Source organism: Zingiber officinale, chromosome 10A, assembly GCF_018446385.1.
Source record: "Zingiber officinale cultivar Zhangliang chromosome 10A, Zo_v1.1, whole genome shotgun sequence".
Classification (NCBI taxonomy): Eukaryota; Viridiplantae; Streptophyta; class Magnoliopsida; order Zingiberales; family Zingiberaceae; genus Zingiber; species Zingiber officinale.
In genome coordinates, this window is record NC_056004.1 from 22,859,791 (window position 1) to 22,875,921 (window position 16,131).

The 16,131-nt window shown below is 33.8% G+C and overlaps 2 protein-coding genes across 5 annotated transcripts; both read left to right on the forward strand.

Moving 5' to 3' along the window:
• Window positions 1-1,221: 1,221 nt before the first annotated feature.
• LOC122026514 lies at window positions 1,222-3,447 on the forward strand. Its single transcript, XM_042585253.1, has 7 exons — window positions 1,222-1,336; window positions 1,427-1,576; window positions 2,079-2,176; window positions 2,433-2,534; window positions 2,634-3,008; window positions 3,094-3,330; window positions 3,421-3,447. Exons 1-7 carry the CDS (start codon window positions 1,222-1,224, stop codon window positions 3,445-3,447), a joined length of 1,104 nt encoding a protein of 367 aa, XP_042441187.1.
• Window positions 3,448-6,310: 2,863 nt separating this feature from the next.
• Window positions 6,311-8,780, forward strand: LOC122027427 (paired amphipathic helix protein Sin3-like 4). Of its 4 annotated transcripts, none has more exons than XR_006124408.1 (4): window positions 6,311-6,402; window positions 6,919-7,048; window positions 8,351-8,431; window positions 8,513-8,780. XR_006124408.1 is itself a non-coding variant. In XM_042586381.1 (4 exons), the coding sequence occupies exons 1-4, from the start codon at window positions 6,783-6,785 to the stop codon at window positions 8,708-8,710; spliced, it is 447 nt and encodes a 148-aa protein (XP_042442315.1). In that variant the 5' UTR covers window positions 6,411-6,782; the 3' UTR covers window positions 8,711-8,780. The 4 variants fall into 4 exon arrangements, 2 of the variants coding, with proteins under 2 accessions (XP_042442315.1, XP_042442316.1); XM_042586381.1 differs by lacking the exon at window positions 6,311-6,402 and adding an exon at window positions 6,411-6,808 and having other exon boundaries at window positions 8,339-8,431; XM_042586382.1 differs by lacking the exon at window positions 6,311-6,402 and adding an exon at window positions 6,416-6,808.
• Window positions 8,781-16,131: the final 7,351 nt, after the last annotated feature.

The following is a 16,131-nucleotide window of genomic DNA, read 5'->3' on the forward strand; positions in this document are numbered from 1 at the left end:
AAAAGAACACATGGTAGCTAGGAAAAGGTTCAGACCTTTGTACAAAATTTTTGTACAGTGGAACCTATAGGTTTTCCGAGTAGCAACCAACAGAGATCAATCGCTAGAGGCCCTAATGTCATTGGGATACGATATGAAAAATTTATTTCAAATGGATTTAGGTTCCATACAAAGGAAGTGGAGCGTAAGAGAAAAACTCAAAATTGTGGTGTAACTGTTAGAGCAACTACTTTAAGTTATTCAAGTGTAAAAGATCATAATCCAGTATTAAGTGAACTTGATTATTATGGAATTTTGCAAAATGTGATTGAGTTAGATTATGGAGGAGGTCGAAAAGTTGTTTTATTTGAATGTGAGTGGGTCTCCAAAGGCAAATGACTAAAATTGGATGAGGATGGTTTTGTGTTGGCCAATTTTAAAAATGTTAGGCATAATAATGAGCCTTATATTTTAGCATCTCAGGCTATGCAAGTATTTTACGTGGAAGATCCAATTGATTGTGATTGGCATGTTATTATCACCACCGATGCACGAGCGAAGTATAAAATGTAGCCTATGGCAGATGTTGATACATATCTTTAAAGTTATATTTGTAATTCTGAAGACTGCAATGAACATGAAGAAGTGGTTTGAGTTCGTGATGATATTACAGGAGTGGAAATTGATAATGATTTATAAGCAAATTTTATCTATTCTATGCACTTATGTTTAGTCAATTATCATTTTAATAATAGTACAATGAATTTTTTTATTCTTTTTATTATCATTTTTAACTTTTTATATGATATAAGTGGGTTTATAATTTTTTTAGTGGGTTTATATGATATTAGTAGTAATGCACTTGGAAATGTCATTAAGTATTGACGTTTTTTTATTATCTTTATTTAATGATGTTTTATGATGTTGCTTCACTATTAATTAACACACGTTGTTTCACTGTTGGCTCCCAACTATTGCTTTAGAAGTTGACTTTTGTCAAAAAAAAAAAAAAAAAGTAAATAAATAACCTTCTTCGATTTTTTATGGATTGGAAATCTATGGTTTATGTGATGGTAGATGCATTCTTTCTTGTTTCTATAATCTAGACAATTTATATGGGCATAAAATTGATGATTTATTTGGGAAAAGAGGTACTCTATCTGATAGTAGATGCATTCTTTTTTTTTTCCTTTGAATGATTTATTATTTATAATTTGTAATTAACTATTGTTTGTAGTACGGATGGCTCCTAAGCGTCGAAGTAAGAGGAAATCTCATTTTATACTTCAACCTGAGGTAAATATGCAACCACCAACTATGAGTACAAATCACACTGATCAACATTCAATTGAGAAAGGTAATATCTCATTTTATGCATCACAAATTTATTACCTATTTAAATTCAATTCTTATTTTTATATTTTTATTGGAATCAATACTTTCACAGATGGTCAAAATATACAAGGTACGCTGAATAACCAAAGAGATACACTTTCAAATCAACTTCATGTCGATGTGCAAGATAATATCCCATATGTTGAAAACATGACTTTAGTTCTAGATCAAAATGTTGATATGAATGAAACATCTAATGAAGGTAACATATATGAACAATATAATAATTTATTATATTATTTTTATTATGTCTTATATATATTTTTTTGTGTACAGATAGTGAAAGTGGACTTCATAATATTAATAGGAAAAAAAGAGGTCCCACATTTATGAAAGAAATTTGGGGTCGACCTAGCACACTACCACGCATTAAGATTTCATGTGATGATATGGGACGCCCTATAGGAACAAAAAGAAATAAATTTATTGATTTCTTGGGTTCTTTGGCAAGAAATGGTAAGTATTGTCCAATTGATGTGGAAGATTGACATAAAATGTGACATGTTAAATGTTATAAAGGTAACTAAATTACTTTTGCGTAATTTTCATGTTTAAGACTTTTAATTTATGCAAAGTTAATTTGTCTATTTTTTTGAAGGAAAAATACGACCTTCCTCCATGAACTGAAAATTGGATACTACAATCAATAGCAAAAAAATGGAGAAACTAGAAATCTGAACTAAAAAAATAGTACCATGATCCAGAGTTATCAATTCAAGTTCTGTTACAGCAGAGAGATGAAAGAGCTCATGCAGAACAATATATGAGACTAGTTGCATTTTGGAACACAGAAAAATCAAAGGTAGACAATATGTTTTTATTTAGATTAATAATTTGATTCAAATGTTATGTAGACTTTAATATTGTTTATTGAGTGTAATTAATATATTAGGAAAGGAGTGAAAAAAATAAAGCGGCTAGAAAACAAAAGATAATGAATCAGACTACTGGAAGGACATCTTTTGCTCAAGTGCAACACAAATTGATAATTCTTCTTATTCGTGTTATAATTCTATGTGCATTTGAATGTAGAAACTAATAACTAAATATATTTTTAGGAAAAAGAAAAGGGGCACCCTCCAACACGAGTCGAATTATTTCAGGCTTGCTTTACTCATGCCAATGGAAGTCCCTCAAGTAATGTTGTAGCAGAAAAATTGGTAAACTACTTTATACTCTTCAATTTATTAATTTAAAGTGCTTTGTTTTAATTATCATTATGTGTTAAATAAGTATCAACATGTCATATGTTTGTAAAGGTTGCAATGAATGAACTAGCAAATCAACTTCCTGAAGATTCTAATGATCCAGTGAGTCAAAATGATATATTTGCTCAAATTATCGGACCAGATAGACCTGGCCGAGTACGTATGCTTGGTGATGGTGTTAGTCCATCTGATTTATGGGGAGAAGTTCCTAGTCGTGACACATGCAATCGACTAGTGATGGAACAGAAGACAAAATTAGAAAAAATGGATGAACAAGTTAAAAAGCAAGGCCAACATATTGCAATGTTAGAAGCAAAGATTTCTGATCAAGCAAACCAAAATCCTATTTCAAATTGCAATAATAGTCAACACACATCATCAAGTAGTAATCCACAAACTTCTATTCCTTCTCGTCCATCTTTACGGGTAAGAGTTGTTTAATTTCTTTTTTTTTATTATTATATATTCCACACATCTTTAGACTTTTATTCTCTTTTGCACTTTCATGTAGATTGGATGTTCTGTCTTGATCAAAAGTTTATTTGATTCAACAAAAATTGTGGCAAAAGGAGTGCTTCATAGCATGGATCCAAATACTACAGTAGGAAGACAGACACTAGGACCAAATTGGTGTGAAGTACAAGTACAAGTTTTCCTAAAACCAGAAGAGAGTTTAATTAGACCTTATGATTTTTTACAGAGGTTTGAGGATACACTTGGAGGAATGATAGCTTGGCCATATCATTTGGTATGCTTTTAACCTTTCATTGAAATATTATTAATTTATTATATTTATTGTGGTATTATAATTTTAAACAAATATGAAATGCATTTGCAGTTAACAGTAAACGAAGACTACTATTAGGTGGGCATACTTTGTATTTTTCTCATTTGGTATGATATCCAATGTTTTGAATTATTTTATTATCTTTTTTATTTTCATTGTTTTATTTCTCTAATACAAATATATGCATTGTATTTGTAGATGGCAGGTGTTAGGATCTCTTCGTACTCGGCTAGAGAGGGGGGGTGTGAATAGCCGCCCCAAATCGCTCATTTCTTCCTACAATTCGTTAGCGCAGCGGAAAAATAAACTAGAAACGAAAGGAAGAGTACAAACCTCAAACAAACCGATATAACGAGGTTCGGAGATTAGGGCTCCTACTCCTCGGCATGTCCGTAAGGTGGACGAGTCCAGTCAATCCGTCGGTGGATGAGTCCCCGGAGAACCGGCTAATACAAACTCCTTATGGGTGGAGAAACCTCGCCACAACACACTCTTGCAACAGCAAGTAAGGAGAGTACAGAAATACAAAGAAAGACAGCAAGAAATACAACAGTAAGAAAACTCTTGCTTGCCTTCTCTTCGACTGGAAGAAGCAGCAGCTCCAAGCGCCTACAACAGCAGGTGACCCAGCCAAAGGGAAGCTCACGCAAAGCTTCAACGCTTCAAGAACTCAGCAGAGCTCAGCAGCAGAAAGAAGAGAAAGAAGGAGAACGGCGCACAGAAGATGCCCTCGATCCTTTATACCTGCGAAGAAGAAACAGTGAAGAAACTAGCCGCTTGGTTAGACCTGATCGGTCTACGACCGATCGGGGAAGAGGTGATCGGTCCACGCACCGATCCCTTCCTTCCTTCTCGCGATGCTCGTCTCGATCGGTCGTGGACCGATCAGTCGCCTTCTTTTCTTCGATCGGTCACGATCGACAAGAATCGAACAGAGCTTCGATCCGATCGGTCACCGCACCGATCGAGAAAACAGTATCACCGGATCGGTCGGTGACCGATCCAGAGCTTGGTTTTTGCCCAAACCAAGTCCCAAGACTTCCAAACCAATATCCGGTCAACCTTGACCTATTGGTACTTCATCCCTAGCATCTGGTCACTCCCTTGACCTGCTAGAACTCCCTGCCAAGTGTCCGGTCAATCCCTTTGACCTACTTGGACTTTCCTCAACACCAGATGTCCGATCATCCCTGATCCATCTGGATTTTCCCTTGCCTGGATTCACTCACCAGGACTTTCCACACTGCCTAACATCCCAGTTAGGACTTTCTCATTGCCTAACATCCCAGTTAGGACTTTCTCATTGCCTAACATCCCAGTTAGGACTTTCCCACTGCCTGGCTTCACTCACCAGGACTTTCCAACTGCCTAACATCCCAGTTAGGACTTTCTCACTGCCCGGCTTCACTCACCAGGACTTTCCAACTGCCTAACATCCCAGTTAGGACTTTCCCACTCCACTCACTTCAGACTTTTCCCGTGCCAAGTCTCCATACTTGGACTTTTCGCGTGCCAAGCTCCCTGCTTGGACTTTTCAAATGCCAAGTCTCCATACTTGGACTTTTCCAATGCCAAGCTCCCTGCTTGGACTTTTCGCGTGCCAAGCTCCCTGCTTGGACTTTTCCCGAATCAGGTCAACCAGGTCAACTTTGACCTAAGGTTGCACCTACAATCTCCCGAACACCTATTCTTGTCAAACATCAAGAATACAACTCTCTTCTCGTCAAACATCGTCAAACATCAAAACACAACTCGAGTCAGGTCAACTCGAGTCAGGTCAACCAAGTCAACCTTGACCTAAGGTTGCACCAACAGCAGGTACATGGATTTTGCTTGCAATATGATGGTTGAAGATAGTCCAACTAATTATGTTTTTATTTCACAAGACTTTGTTAGTCTAAAATTTAATAGTTTGAGTGTAGTGTATAGTTAGTTTTGGATGTAAATGACTTATCATTAGTATTGTAATTTTTAATTTGACTCAAGTTAGTGTTAGATGAATAAAAATTTCATATTAGCACTTTTAATTGTATTTTATTCTAAATGATGGATGTATTGTGATGATGTATAAATTTTGAATTCAGGTTATATATTCTAAATAATTATTCTTGTAGTGACAATTTTTAATGTCTTTATAAATTAATATAAATGACAATTATTAATGTCATTATAGATTATTTAAGGTGACATTTTAAAATGATCTTATAAATTATGATTACTGACAACTTTTACTGTCCTTATAAAAATTTATAGGACACTTATAAATGTCAAAATAAATGAGTTTAGGTAACATTTAAATGTGTCCTTATTATGATAATAACAGGACATATATAAATGTCATTAAAATAGGATTTTTATTGACATTTTTATATTGTCATTATATCCCTATATTGTGACATTTTTAAAGTTAGTATTGATTTTGTATAACGACATTATAAAATATCAGGAATGAAGGAGGATCTAAGACGACATTACTTTATAGGGCGTTTTTCGATTATGTCACTAAAACTTAAGTGTCATAAAAAATAAACTATAAGGGCATTTATGTGTGCCCTTAAAGACCATTATTCTTATAGTGTCTCTTATCCACGTGACCTCTTATATTATTTCTCAAATCAATTTTAATAACATTTGGCTTATTGTTTACAAATAATAAAATTACAAAAATCGTTTAATTTGAAATATATATTGTTTTCAGATTGCACGTAATTTTATTTAAATTAATTATCGTACCTAATATTTATAATTGAACTTAAGATTTAGCTTTCCCCAGTTTTTTTTTTTTTTGAAAAGAGAGCAATATATTATTGTTTTATTGTACTGATTGGATAGATGGGCCGAGAAAGTGAGCCCTGCGAAGAAAGGCCCAAAACAATTCAACCCACTACCATTGTTTTGGCCGTGACGTGATCAGCGGTAAACGACCTATATCTTTTTTTTTTGTGTGTGTGTGTGTGTTTGCTGGTGTCTCTTTCGCCTCGCTTTTCTATTATTCAGTTCGCTTCCGTCTCCTTCGCACGCTTCTTTTTCCTTGTGAGTTCTTCAGCTTTTTTTTCGTCTTTTCGATCATCCAAAAATTTATTGCTGTTCTTCATTTTTAATTGGACGTGTTTTTGAAAATTTCTCCTTCGTCTATCATTCGAATGATTTTTGATTGAATAGAGAAAAATAAATTTGGTGTTTGATCTCTCCCTGGTTAGTGCCTAAGCTTTGATTTTTTTTTTTTTTACATAAAGCTAAATGTTTCTACACGATTGGAATCTCCTACTGTACTGCCGTTGAAATGACAATTTTAATGGATTGAATGCGAGCTCTTTAGATAGGAAACACGAGATTTCGGTAATATTTTTCAACAGAACGTGAATAATGCTTACTCGTTCTTTGTCCAAGAATTAAACTCTTGATGAACCCTAATGAAGTTGAAGTTGTTGATGATCGAGTATGCATGTTCTCTCGTCTGCTCTGGTCAAAGTTGATTAGGTCTTTCCTTCTTTAATTTCTCTAGTGTTGGGTGATGATCAATTTTGTCATTTTTTTTTTCTATTGCAGCGGCTATCTGTTAGAGATGAAGCTTGGGTTTACGAGAGAATCAAGTTTAGTTTTGTATTTCAACTCATTATTGTCAAGATGGAAGCCAATCACATTTGAAGAATCTCTCCACTTTGTGAAGAAAGTAAAGGTGAATTGGCTAATGATTGTTTTTCCTTTCTGGGTTCAAATGACTCAAATTTAGCACATTATAATGTCCTTTTTGTGAGTGTTAATTTTTTGAAAAATTGTGAAACGCCAAGCAATAACCTTTATGTGAATAAAGGAAACTTACGCTGAATTAACATTGATGAAAAAGCATGCTCTGAATGATCTTTCTCGTACAAAACTCCTGTGAGCTGTGATACTGCTAGTCATCAACCAATTTCAAGCACGTCAGTATCATAGCTTAAGTGTTGGTGAAGTAGAATGATTTGGAATACAATTCATCTTATTAATCTTAGATTTGATCCTGATAGGCTATGTTAGGTCTTTGAATTTTCCTTATATTGTGCCAAGGTAAAGATGTTGAAGGGGAGCCTTGGCGCAACGAGAAGTTGTTGCCTGTGTTACTTAATGGTCATGGGTTTAAGTCGCAGAAATAACATTTTGCATTGCAGGATAAGACTATATATAATAGACCTAATACAATCTGACTCTTCCCTGGGACCTGCATTGGGTGGAATTCCGGGCAACCGATTGCCCTTTTTTGCGCCAAGGTAGAGATGTTAAGGATAATATTTTAGAAAAATTGATAAAATTTTATCCCAGTAAAGAGTACCAAATTTCAACTAAAAGTACATTTTGGCATGATTAGTACTCTTAGCTGTAGTGGGCCTTGTGGCAACTGTACAAATTATTGGAAGGATTGAAATTAGTTTGGGCATTGCCTATCATTTTGTCTCACTATGAATTATTGTTCTCAAAGCACTATTTCGTGCACAACTTTCATGGTTTTATTATATTATTGTCTTTTGCCCTAAATTGTCTTTTTTACCATAATAAAAGGATACTTTTTAGAACTTTATTGGTTTTTTTCCGCATTCAGTTTTTAATGAAGAATGGGAGTAAGTAACAGACCGTGCTTTGCAGCTAGGGAAATAACTTTCCTACCTTTCTTCGGCCACAGCTCACCTTTTTTTTCTCCCTTTGTAACGAAATACTCTGACATTCTCTAACCAATTAGTAATACTAATACTTTGCAATATATGAATTTCAACTAAAAGCATAATGTTATTGGTTTGGAAAATCCAAACATTGATGAAAATCCAAACTTAAAGGATTGATTATACAAGCGTTCATTTAGATGCATAAAAAAAAAGTTGGAATAGGGTTTGGCAACACGCTACGTTTCATCACTGTGAAGATGAATGCATAGTAGACATTCAGCCAATGGTTTAGTAGCCAGCCATTTCATGTGTCATAATTTGCTTATAATCAGTGTTTGCATCAGGCTCGTGATTTTCACATGTACATGGCATTGTTTGAAATTCTCAGCCAGAAGGATCAGATGCCTTCAGAAACCTACCATGATGTAAGTATTTCCTAAGCATCTATTTCCAAATTCTTTTTACTTCCACTGTTTGAACCAAATGTCGTCTCGATGTTTGTCAAGCTATTGTTGCTCTTTGAGAGTCATGATGATCTTCTCAAGGAATTGATGCGATTCAAACCTCATAAATTCGAAGGAACGATTAGCCAACACAATTCATCCAGAATGTCTCTTTTTCTTGTGCCATTGTTTATCTTGAGTTTGATTCTGATGTTTGAGCAACCTATGAGCTATTTTATTCAACAAACTTTCAGAACTTAACCCAACTTCTCAAGGGTTAGTATAATGTGCACATACCATTCTCCTTATGGAATAAATATATATTTCTTAAGTTTAATTCTTGAAGTTTATTTTTTCATATTTCGTGAGAATTTGTTCACATCTCTTATGAAGATTACTTGACACAGGCTATTAGCTCAAAAGAAATTTCAAATACCACCACAACAATAATTATCTCTGAGGCCATTGAAGAATAGAATGATACATCTTTGAGGTTCTACTTAGAAATAAAATTAGGAGCTCCTAGAAGTCTTTTCATTATTCTGGTATTGACCCAAGAAATATGCACATAATAACAGACGTGATCAAGTTGCTGAATCGTGTTATGGTAGCTGAGGTTTTGATCACTTTACTGGGGAGGATTGTCCATGGTTTATTAAATGCAGAATTACCTGAAGGATGAATTGTCAATCCATCTGTGGATTGATTTTTGGTCAAAATTTGATCCGTTCAAAATTGGATAGAAAGCCTTTCCCTCCTCTCAACTTCAAAATTGGACAGAAAGACACTATGCATGTCTCCTCTCAACTGTGAATAACTTACCCAAAATAATGTCCTCCTTTACCAAACGCCTCTCAAGTTCACCGTCCTCTATTGCCACCCTTGAGTCCATCGGCCACTTGTGAGCTTGTGGCTACTTGCGAGCCCACAGCTCGTGAGTTGACGGCTTGCTCATGAACCTGCCACTCGTGAGCTCGTAACCTGTTTGTGAGCATGTCACCATGAGCTTGTCATCTTGCCGCAAGCTTGTCATTGCTTAATCGCCGTGCGTGTGATGTTAGTTGTAAGTTATTTTGTTCTAGATGAAGAATGGATTTTTTTTTTTTTTCTTTTGCAGTGGATTTTTATCTCTAGGTATGATTAGTTCCTTTGTTTTTCATACCCTAGAGTAAACTGACCATTAGGGATGACAATAGAGTAGATTAAAATTTGGCCTGTAATAAATCTGTCCGGTTTAGATCCACCTAAATGGGTCTTAAGGCGGATCCGGGGCGAGTCCCGAGTTTAACCGGGCCCGCCCCATATAATATTTTTTATTGATTGAATAAAATTGATAACTACTTTTAATTGAAACAAAATTGATATATTTTAATTTGTGATAATATTTTTTTATAAAATATTATTAATATAAATGTTAAAAATAAATTTAATATTTAATTAATTTTTAAAAAAATTTATTTTAAAAAATAAAATATGACGGATCTAGCAAATCTAACATGGATCCGTCCCACCAGATTTACGGGACGAGGTGGGGTGGGTCCAAAGGAAGACGGGATTAGTCCCGAGTTTGACCATAAGGAACAAGATGAAGGCACGAGCATTTGTTGCCTATAGAATTAATGCTTATAGAATTTTGTTGGAATGATTTTGTTGTATACCCTAGCAACTACATTATTCTCTTAATTAGATCAGTAATCAAGAATTTAATAGATATTAGTTTTAGTCTACAGTTTTTTTTAAAGTGGGTATATTATTTTTCGGCAATTTACTAAATAATGTAGATGAATATGTGTTTTCCCTAAACTCATATGTGATTTTGGAAATATTCAAATAACATAGTATCTGTTCTTTTACTGTTCATCCGATAAAAATTGTACGCAGTTTCTCTCCTATTCTCTCTGTTGCATGCATGCATGCAAGCAGACAATCAATATAATTATGTTGCTGAACAACAACACAATAATGAAAAAATTTGAAAAAAATAATTGTGCGACCTTTTTACTGTTAATCTGAAAAAAATCCAAACAATTTCTGTACTACGTTGCTAATTTTCGAAAATTAATCATGTAAAAAGTGATTTGAAATTTATACTCTATAATGAAGACAGTGAAAAGTAAGGTTGTTAATTTTTAAAAATCAGTAACACAAGGTTAGATTTTATGTTGCTGATTTTTTATGTTGGAAATATCCAAATAACATAATCTGTCTTTTCCTTTTTACTTCTCTCTTTTAGTGTTCATCCAAAAAAATTCTAACAAGTCAATAACACTGTGTTGATGATTTTTAAAAAATTTGTATCACAGACATACGATATTGCTTGAAATTTTCAACAACATTTTGTGTTCTATATAGCTGAAAAAAATCATCAACAAAGATATCTTCGATTTAATATATTGTGCGTCTTGTAAATCAACCCGAGTCAAAAATTATAGTCTCTCAAAATTTATCCAGCATAAATGTTATAGCAACTATAAAACCTACTGCTACAAATACAAGTTAAATTTTAATAAGTCATAATTTTTTATTCGAGTTGATCCACAAGACGTACAATATATTAAATTGAATATCTTTGAACGAGATTTGATTTGACATATTATGTGTTTCATTATTCAACTTGAGTTAAAAGTTATGACCTTTCAAAGTTTACAACGTGCGTGAAGATCAGTAACTCACTGATGGACTTAGATAAGTTTAATTGGATCTATTTTAAGTCCTGTGAATTTCTGAGATTGCAAGGAGTCCAATGGTGCCCTCCATTGCTTATTTTGCCTTCTCCGAAAGTGTTAAATTGTTATTGGAACAATCGACATTAAATCCCAATGTGCGTCTGATATGATTTGAATCTGATTTGGAATTATATCAAGCTCAATGTTGTTGTTGATTTTCACGCACATCGTAAACTTTGAAAGGTCATAATTTTGATTTAGGTTGAATCATGAAATATATAATATATCAAATCGAAGCTCGTTAAGATATCTTTGATTTGATATATTATACATTTCATGAATCAATCTAAGTCAAAAGTTATAGTCTCTTAAAATTTATTCGCCATACACGTAGCAACTATCAAATCGTAGATGTTATAACTACAAGTTCAACTTTAAAAGGTCATACCTTTTGAATGGGGTTAATCCACAAGACGCACAATTTATCAAGTCCAAGATTTTTTAACAAGCTTCGATTTAATATATTATGTGTTTCATGATTCAAACCGAATCAAAAGTTATGAATTTTTAAAGTTTACAATACGTATGAAGATCAACAACAACGTTGGGTCTAATATGATTCTATATTAGGCTCACGTTTGAATTTAATATTCATTGTTCTAATAACTTCTTAACACTTTCAGAGAAGCTAAAATAAGAAATGAAGGGTACTGTTGGACTCCTTACAATCTTAGAAATCCACAAAACATAAAATGAGTCTAATCAGATATGTCTAGGTTCATTAGTGGGTTTTAGTCCGATTAGACCTATTTTAGGTCCTGTGTGAATTTCTGAGACTGCAAGGAGTTCAATGGTGCCTTCCATTGCTTATTTCGACTTCTCCGAAGGTGTTAAGATACTATTGAAAGAATCGACTTTAAATCTCAATGCGAGCATGATATAAATCATATCAGGCCCACGTTAGGCCTTAAATGTGGGCCTAATATGATTCATATTAGGCTCACATTGGAATTTAATGTCGATTCTTCCAATAATATTTTAACATCTCTAGAGAATCTGAAATAAGTAATGGAGGACATCATTGGACTCCTTGCAGTCTTAGAAATCCACAAGACCTAAAATAGGTCCAATCATATCTGTCTAGGACCATTAGTGGATTTTAACTGAAACTCATTAATAGACCTAGATATAGAACCCTTAGTGGTCGGCTAGAGGGGGATGAATAGTCCTATAAAGAAAAATAACTTTCCTCGAACTTTATAGCTTAATAATTATCAACACTTGCATAAAATAATTAAAAGATTAAAAAAGACGAGGCTCGAAGAAATTACTTGGTTACAACCGAGGAGGTTGTCAATCCAAGGAAGATATAAAACTCACTAAAATTCTCCTCTGGACAGAGAAGCCTCTTACAGCAGTTAAATCTCACAACTAAAAAGCTAAACTGAAATTGAATCAATTATAAGTGTTGTTTTTCTCTTTTTCTTGTTGTTGTTAGCTTCTGGGAGCAGTGCTGCTTTTATAGCCCTGTTCGAGGTGCCTGGAACGGTTCCAGACGCTTGGAATGGGATAAAAGTTTATCCCTGACGCAGCGGGATGTGCCACGTCACAAATGGCTAACTTTTGGTTTCGGGTGCCCAAAAGGGTTCCGCTCCGGTCCCGCTCGCATTGGTTCTAATCTTTCGCTCCAGCTCTGCTCGCTTCGATGATCTTGGCCATCCGGAATAGGGCTCACTCGAACCCAACTTCCGGCCTTCGAACAATCTTCCGCTCTTGCTTCTCATCCCTTGAAAACACCACGTGCCTCCTTCTCGTCCGTTCGCGTACTCTTCCACAGCACCTCGGCCCTCAGACGCACCGAGCCCATCGGGTCTCTTCCGTGTCGTCTTTCTCGCTAGCTGCATCTTTTGCTCGACTTCCTGTACTCCTAAGTTCATGCACATTTAGACACAGGGGTTAAATACCAACAGGACATAACCTGACTTGGTTGATCACATCAAAACTACTTTGGGGTACTAACACTAGACAGGTATGATGAGACTCATTTCAGGTTCTATGATTTTTGATGTTATAAATAGTTTAAGAGTGTCCTCCATATCTTATTTCGACTTCTTCAAAGGTGTTAAAATGTTATTAAAAGATCCAATTTTAAATTCCAACATGAGTATGATATAATTTTATATTATGCCCACGTTGAGATTTAAAATCGATTCTTTCAATAATATTTTAACACCTTTAATTTAAAGAAGTCGAAATAAACAATAAAGGGTGTCGTTTGATCCAATGCATCCTTAGAAATCCACATACCTGAAATTGATCCAATCGGATATGTCTAGGTCCATTAGTGGATTTCGATCAAAATAAACAATGTTGTTGCTAGTTTCTGAAAATCAACAACACCTTTGAAAGTTATGCGAAAACACATAGTGTTGCTGATTTTATCAGTAACAACACAGTGTGTAGTGTCTGTGTTGTTGGAATTTATTAACACAGACATACAATGTTGCTAGAATTTTTTCTGGTGTTGCAAACATTTTTTTAGCAACACAGAATGTTGCTAGTTTTCGAAATTAGCAACATAAAGTTTTCTAAAAAAAATTCAGTGACACTCTGTGTTGTAGCTGAAAAAAATCAACAACACTCTGTATTGTTGATTTTTAAAAATCAGCAACACAGACATACTGTTTGTTGGAATTTTTTCAGCAACATAGGCATACACTGTTATTATAATTTTTTTCAGCAACACTCTTGTTGCTGATTTCTAAAATTAGCAATATAGACACATGGTGTTGCTGCAATTTTTCAATAACACTGTTATTGTTGATTTCTAAAATTAACAACATAGACACATGATGTTATTGAAATGTTTTTCAACAACACTTTGTATTAGTAATATCATATATTTGTATTGTTGGCTTGTCAGAATTTTTTTTGAATGAACAGTAAAAATGAAGAGAGATAAGTAAAAAGTAGGAGAGAGAACTTAAAAGTAAGAGAGATTATGTTGTTTGAACATTTCTAACCAAAAGAAATCAGCAACACAGCACCATAGAAAATTAATCTTGTGTTATTAATTTTCAAAAATTAGTAACATTATTTTTGATTATGTTGTTGATTTTTAAAAATCAGTAATATTATGGAGTATAAACTCTAAATTATTTTTTATAGTATTATTAATTTTCAGAAAATAATTATAGGATTGATATACGTGAGAGAAGATGAATCAAGTGCTGGTTGCGCTAATGTCAACGACACAATAAAAAGTGGCTTACATATTTTTTTCGGATTAACAGTACAACAGAAATTAGCAACCCATTTTTTTTTTCACTATTGTTATTTATTTTTGAAATTAAAAAAAATTTTGTTTAATTGTATGCTACAAAAGAGAGAAAGAGAAAAGAAGAGATATTTAATTATGTCGTTAAAAATGATTAATCAGATTAGATAATGTTGAGTCTGGGATGATTAGTTTGGTCTCATGAAAATTTTTCATCGACCATCAGAATAAATCGGGAAGTACTATTTGGATAATTATGTCGTAAGAAGAGAGAATAAGTTGCTTGAATATTTTTAAAATCACGTATAAGTTTAGAAAAAATATACATTCACCTTGTGTTCGATAAATTATTATTATTATTATTATTATTAACATTAACGATAAATTATTATTATTAACGTTAACGTTGGACCTAAATTTGGGCACGACAAACCACTAAGAATGAGTGATGGATAACATCGAGCGAGGAATTAGGTGTCGGCAGGCACGGCAAGCGACAATCTCTCCAGGTAACAACAACTCAATCTCAATGGGTGATACGAGTAACACCAAGCAACTGACAGTACGGCAAATTCAATGTAACCAATAATTCTTTTTACGAAGCAATAAGGCTGGCTATAAGAGACCCACTGGTTGTCGCATTGTGGGTGATTATTTTGGTGGACAACAATGAAAGGTGATGGCAAAGAATCTCAGTCGCAACAAGCAACACTCCCGTCGTAAATCAAGTAGATAGTATAAATCAAATTAATTTCATTTTCCTTTTGTTCGTGGAAGGGAAAACAAAATGTAACAAAAATATCAATTTATATATAGAGAAAATTTGTATGGTGTCTCTCATCACAATTTAAATTTTACATGTAGTTTCTACATTTAAACATTTTTATTTACATTTTTTTTTACTAAATATAATAGATATCAATTTATCTAATTGTTTTTCATTTTTTTAAGTATAAAAAATTCAAAAATTAATATAATTTTTATTAAATTTAGCCAATTAAATTAGAATCTAATATATTTTTTATCAAAATTGAGAATAACTCTTTTTATACCTCAACTGAATTTAAAATATATTAGATTTTTTTAAAATAATATTTAATTAGATAAAAAATATACTAAATTCTATTAAATGAGGTTAAATTTAGAAGAAATTATATTAAGTAGAAAAAATCATGCTCAATTTGCACTCCCCTAAATAAATAATAATGGATATTAATTTTTTTTAGATATAAAAAATTTAAAAATGAGTATAATTTATTTTAAATTTAGTATATTAAATTAGAATGTAATATATTTTCTATCAAATTGAGGATAATTTATTTTTCAAAATTAGATAAAAATGTATCTGATTCTCTTTGAATAATGTCGAATTTGGAAGAAATTATATATATATACACGAAATGCAGCGGAGTGAATAATGGATGAGGTACTTGTAAGGAAAATTAATGGAAAGGACGCTTCTGGGCTTTGAAGCGGCCGAAGATCTCCGGCCGGTACGGTAAGAAGAACCGCCACAATCCCATCGCCGCCTTCCTGTTCCGGCAGGGTTTTGGACTTGGGCTTGGAATCCTCTCTGATGGCGGAGATGAGGGAAATTTCAGGAACAAAGACTTTTTCTGGCTGTCGCTTTGGTTCCGGGTCCGGGTGCCGAACAGGATATCCTGAAGCCTCCACCGCCGGCCTGTCTCGGCCGATGCGCTCTCCCTTCTCGGGTCCGGCGACTGCGGCGCTGACCTTGT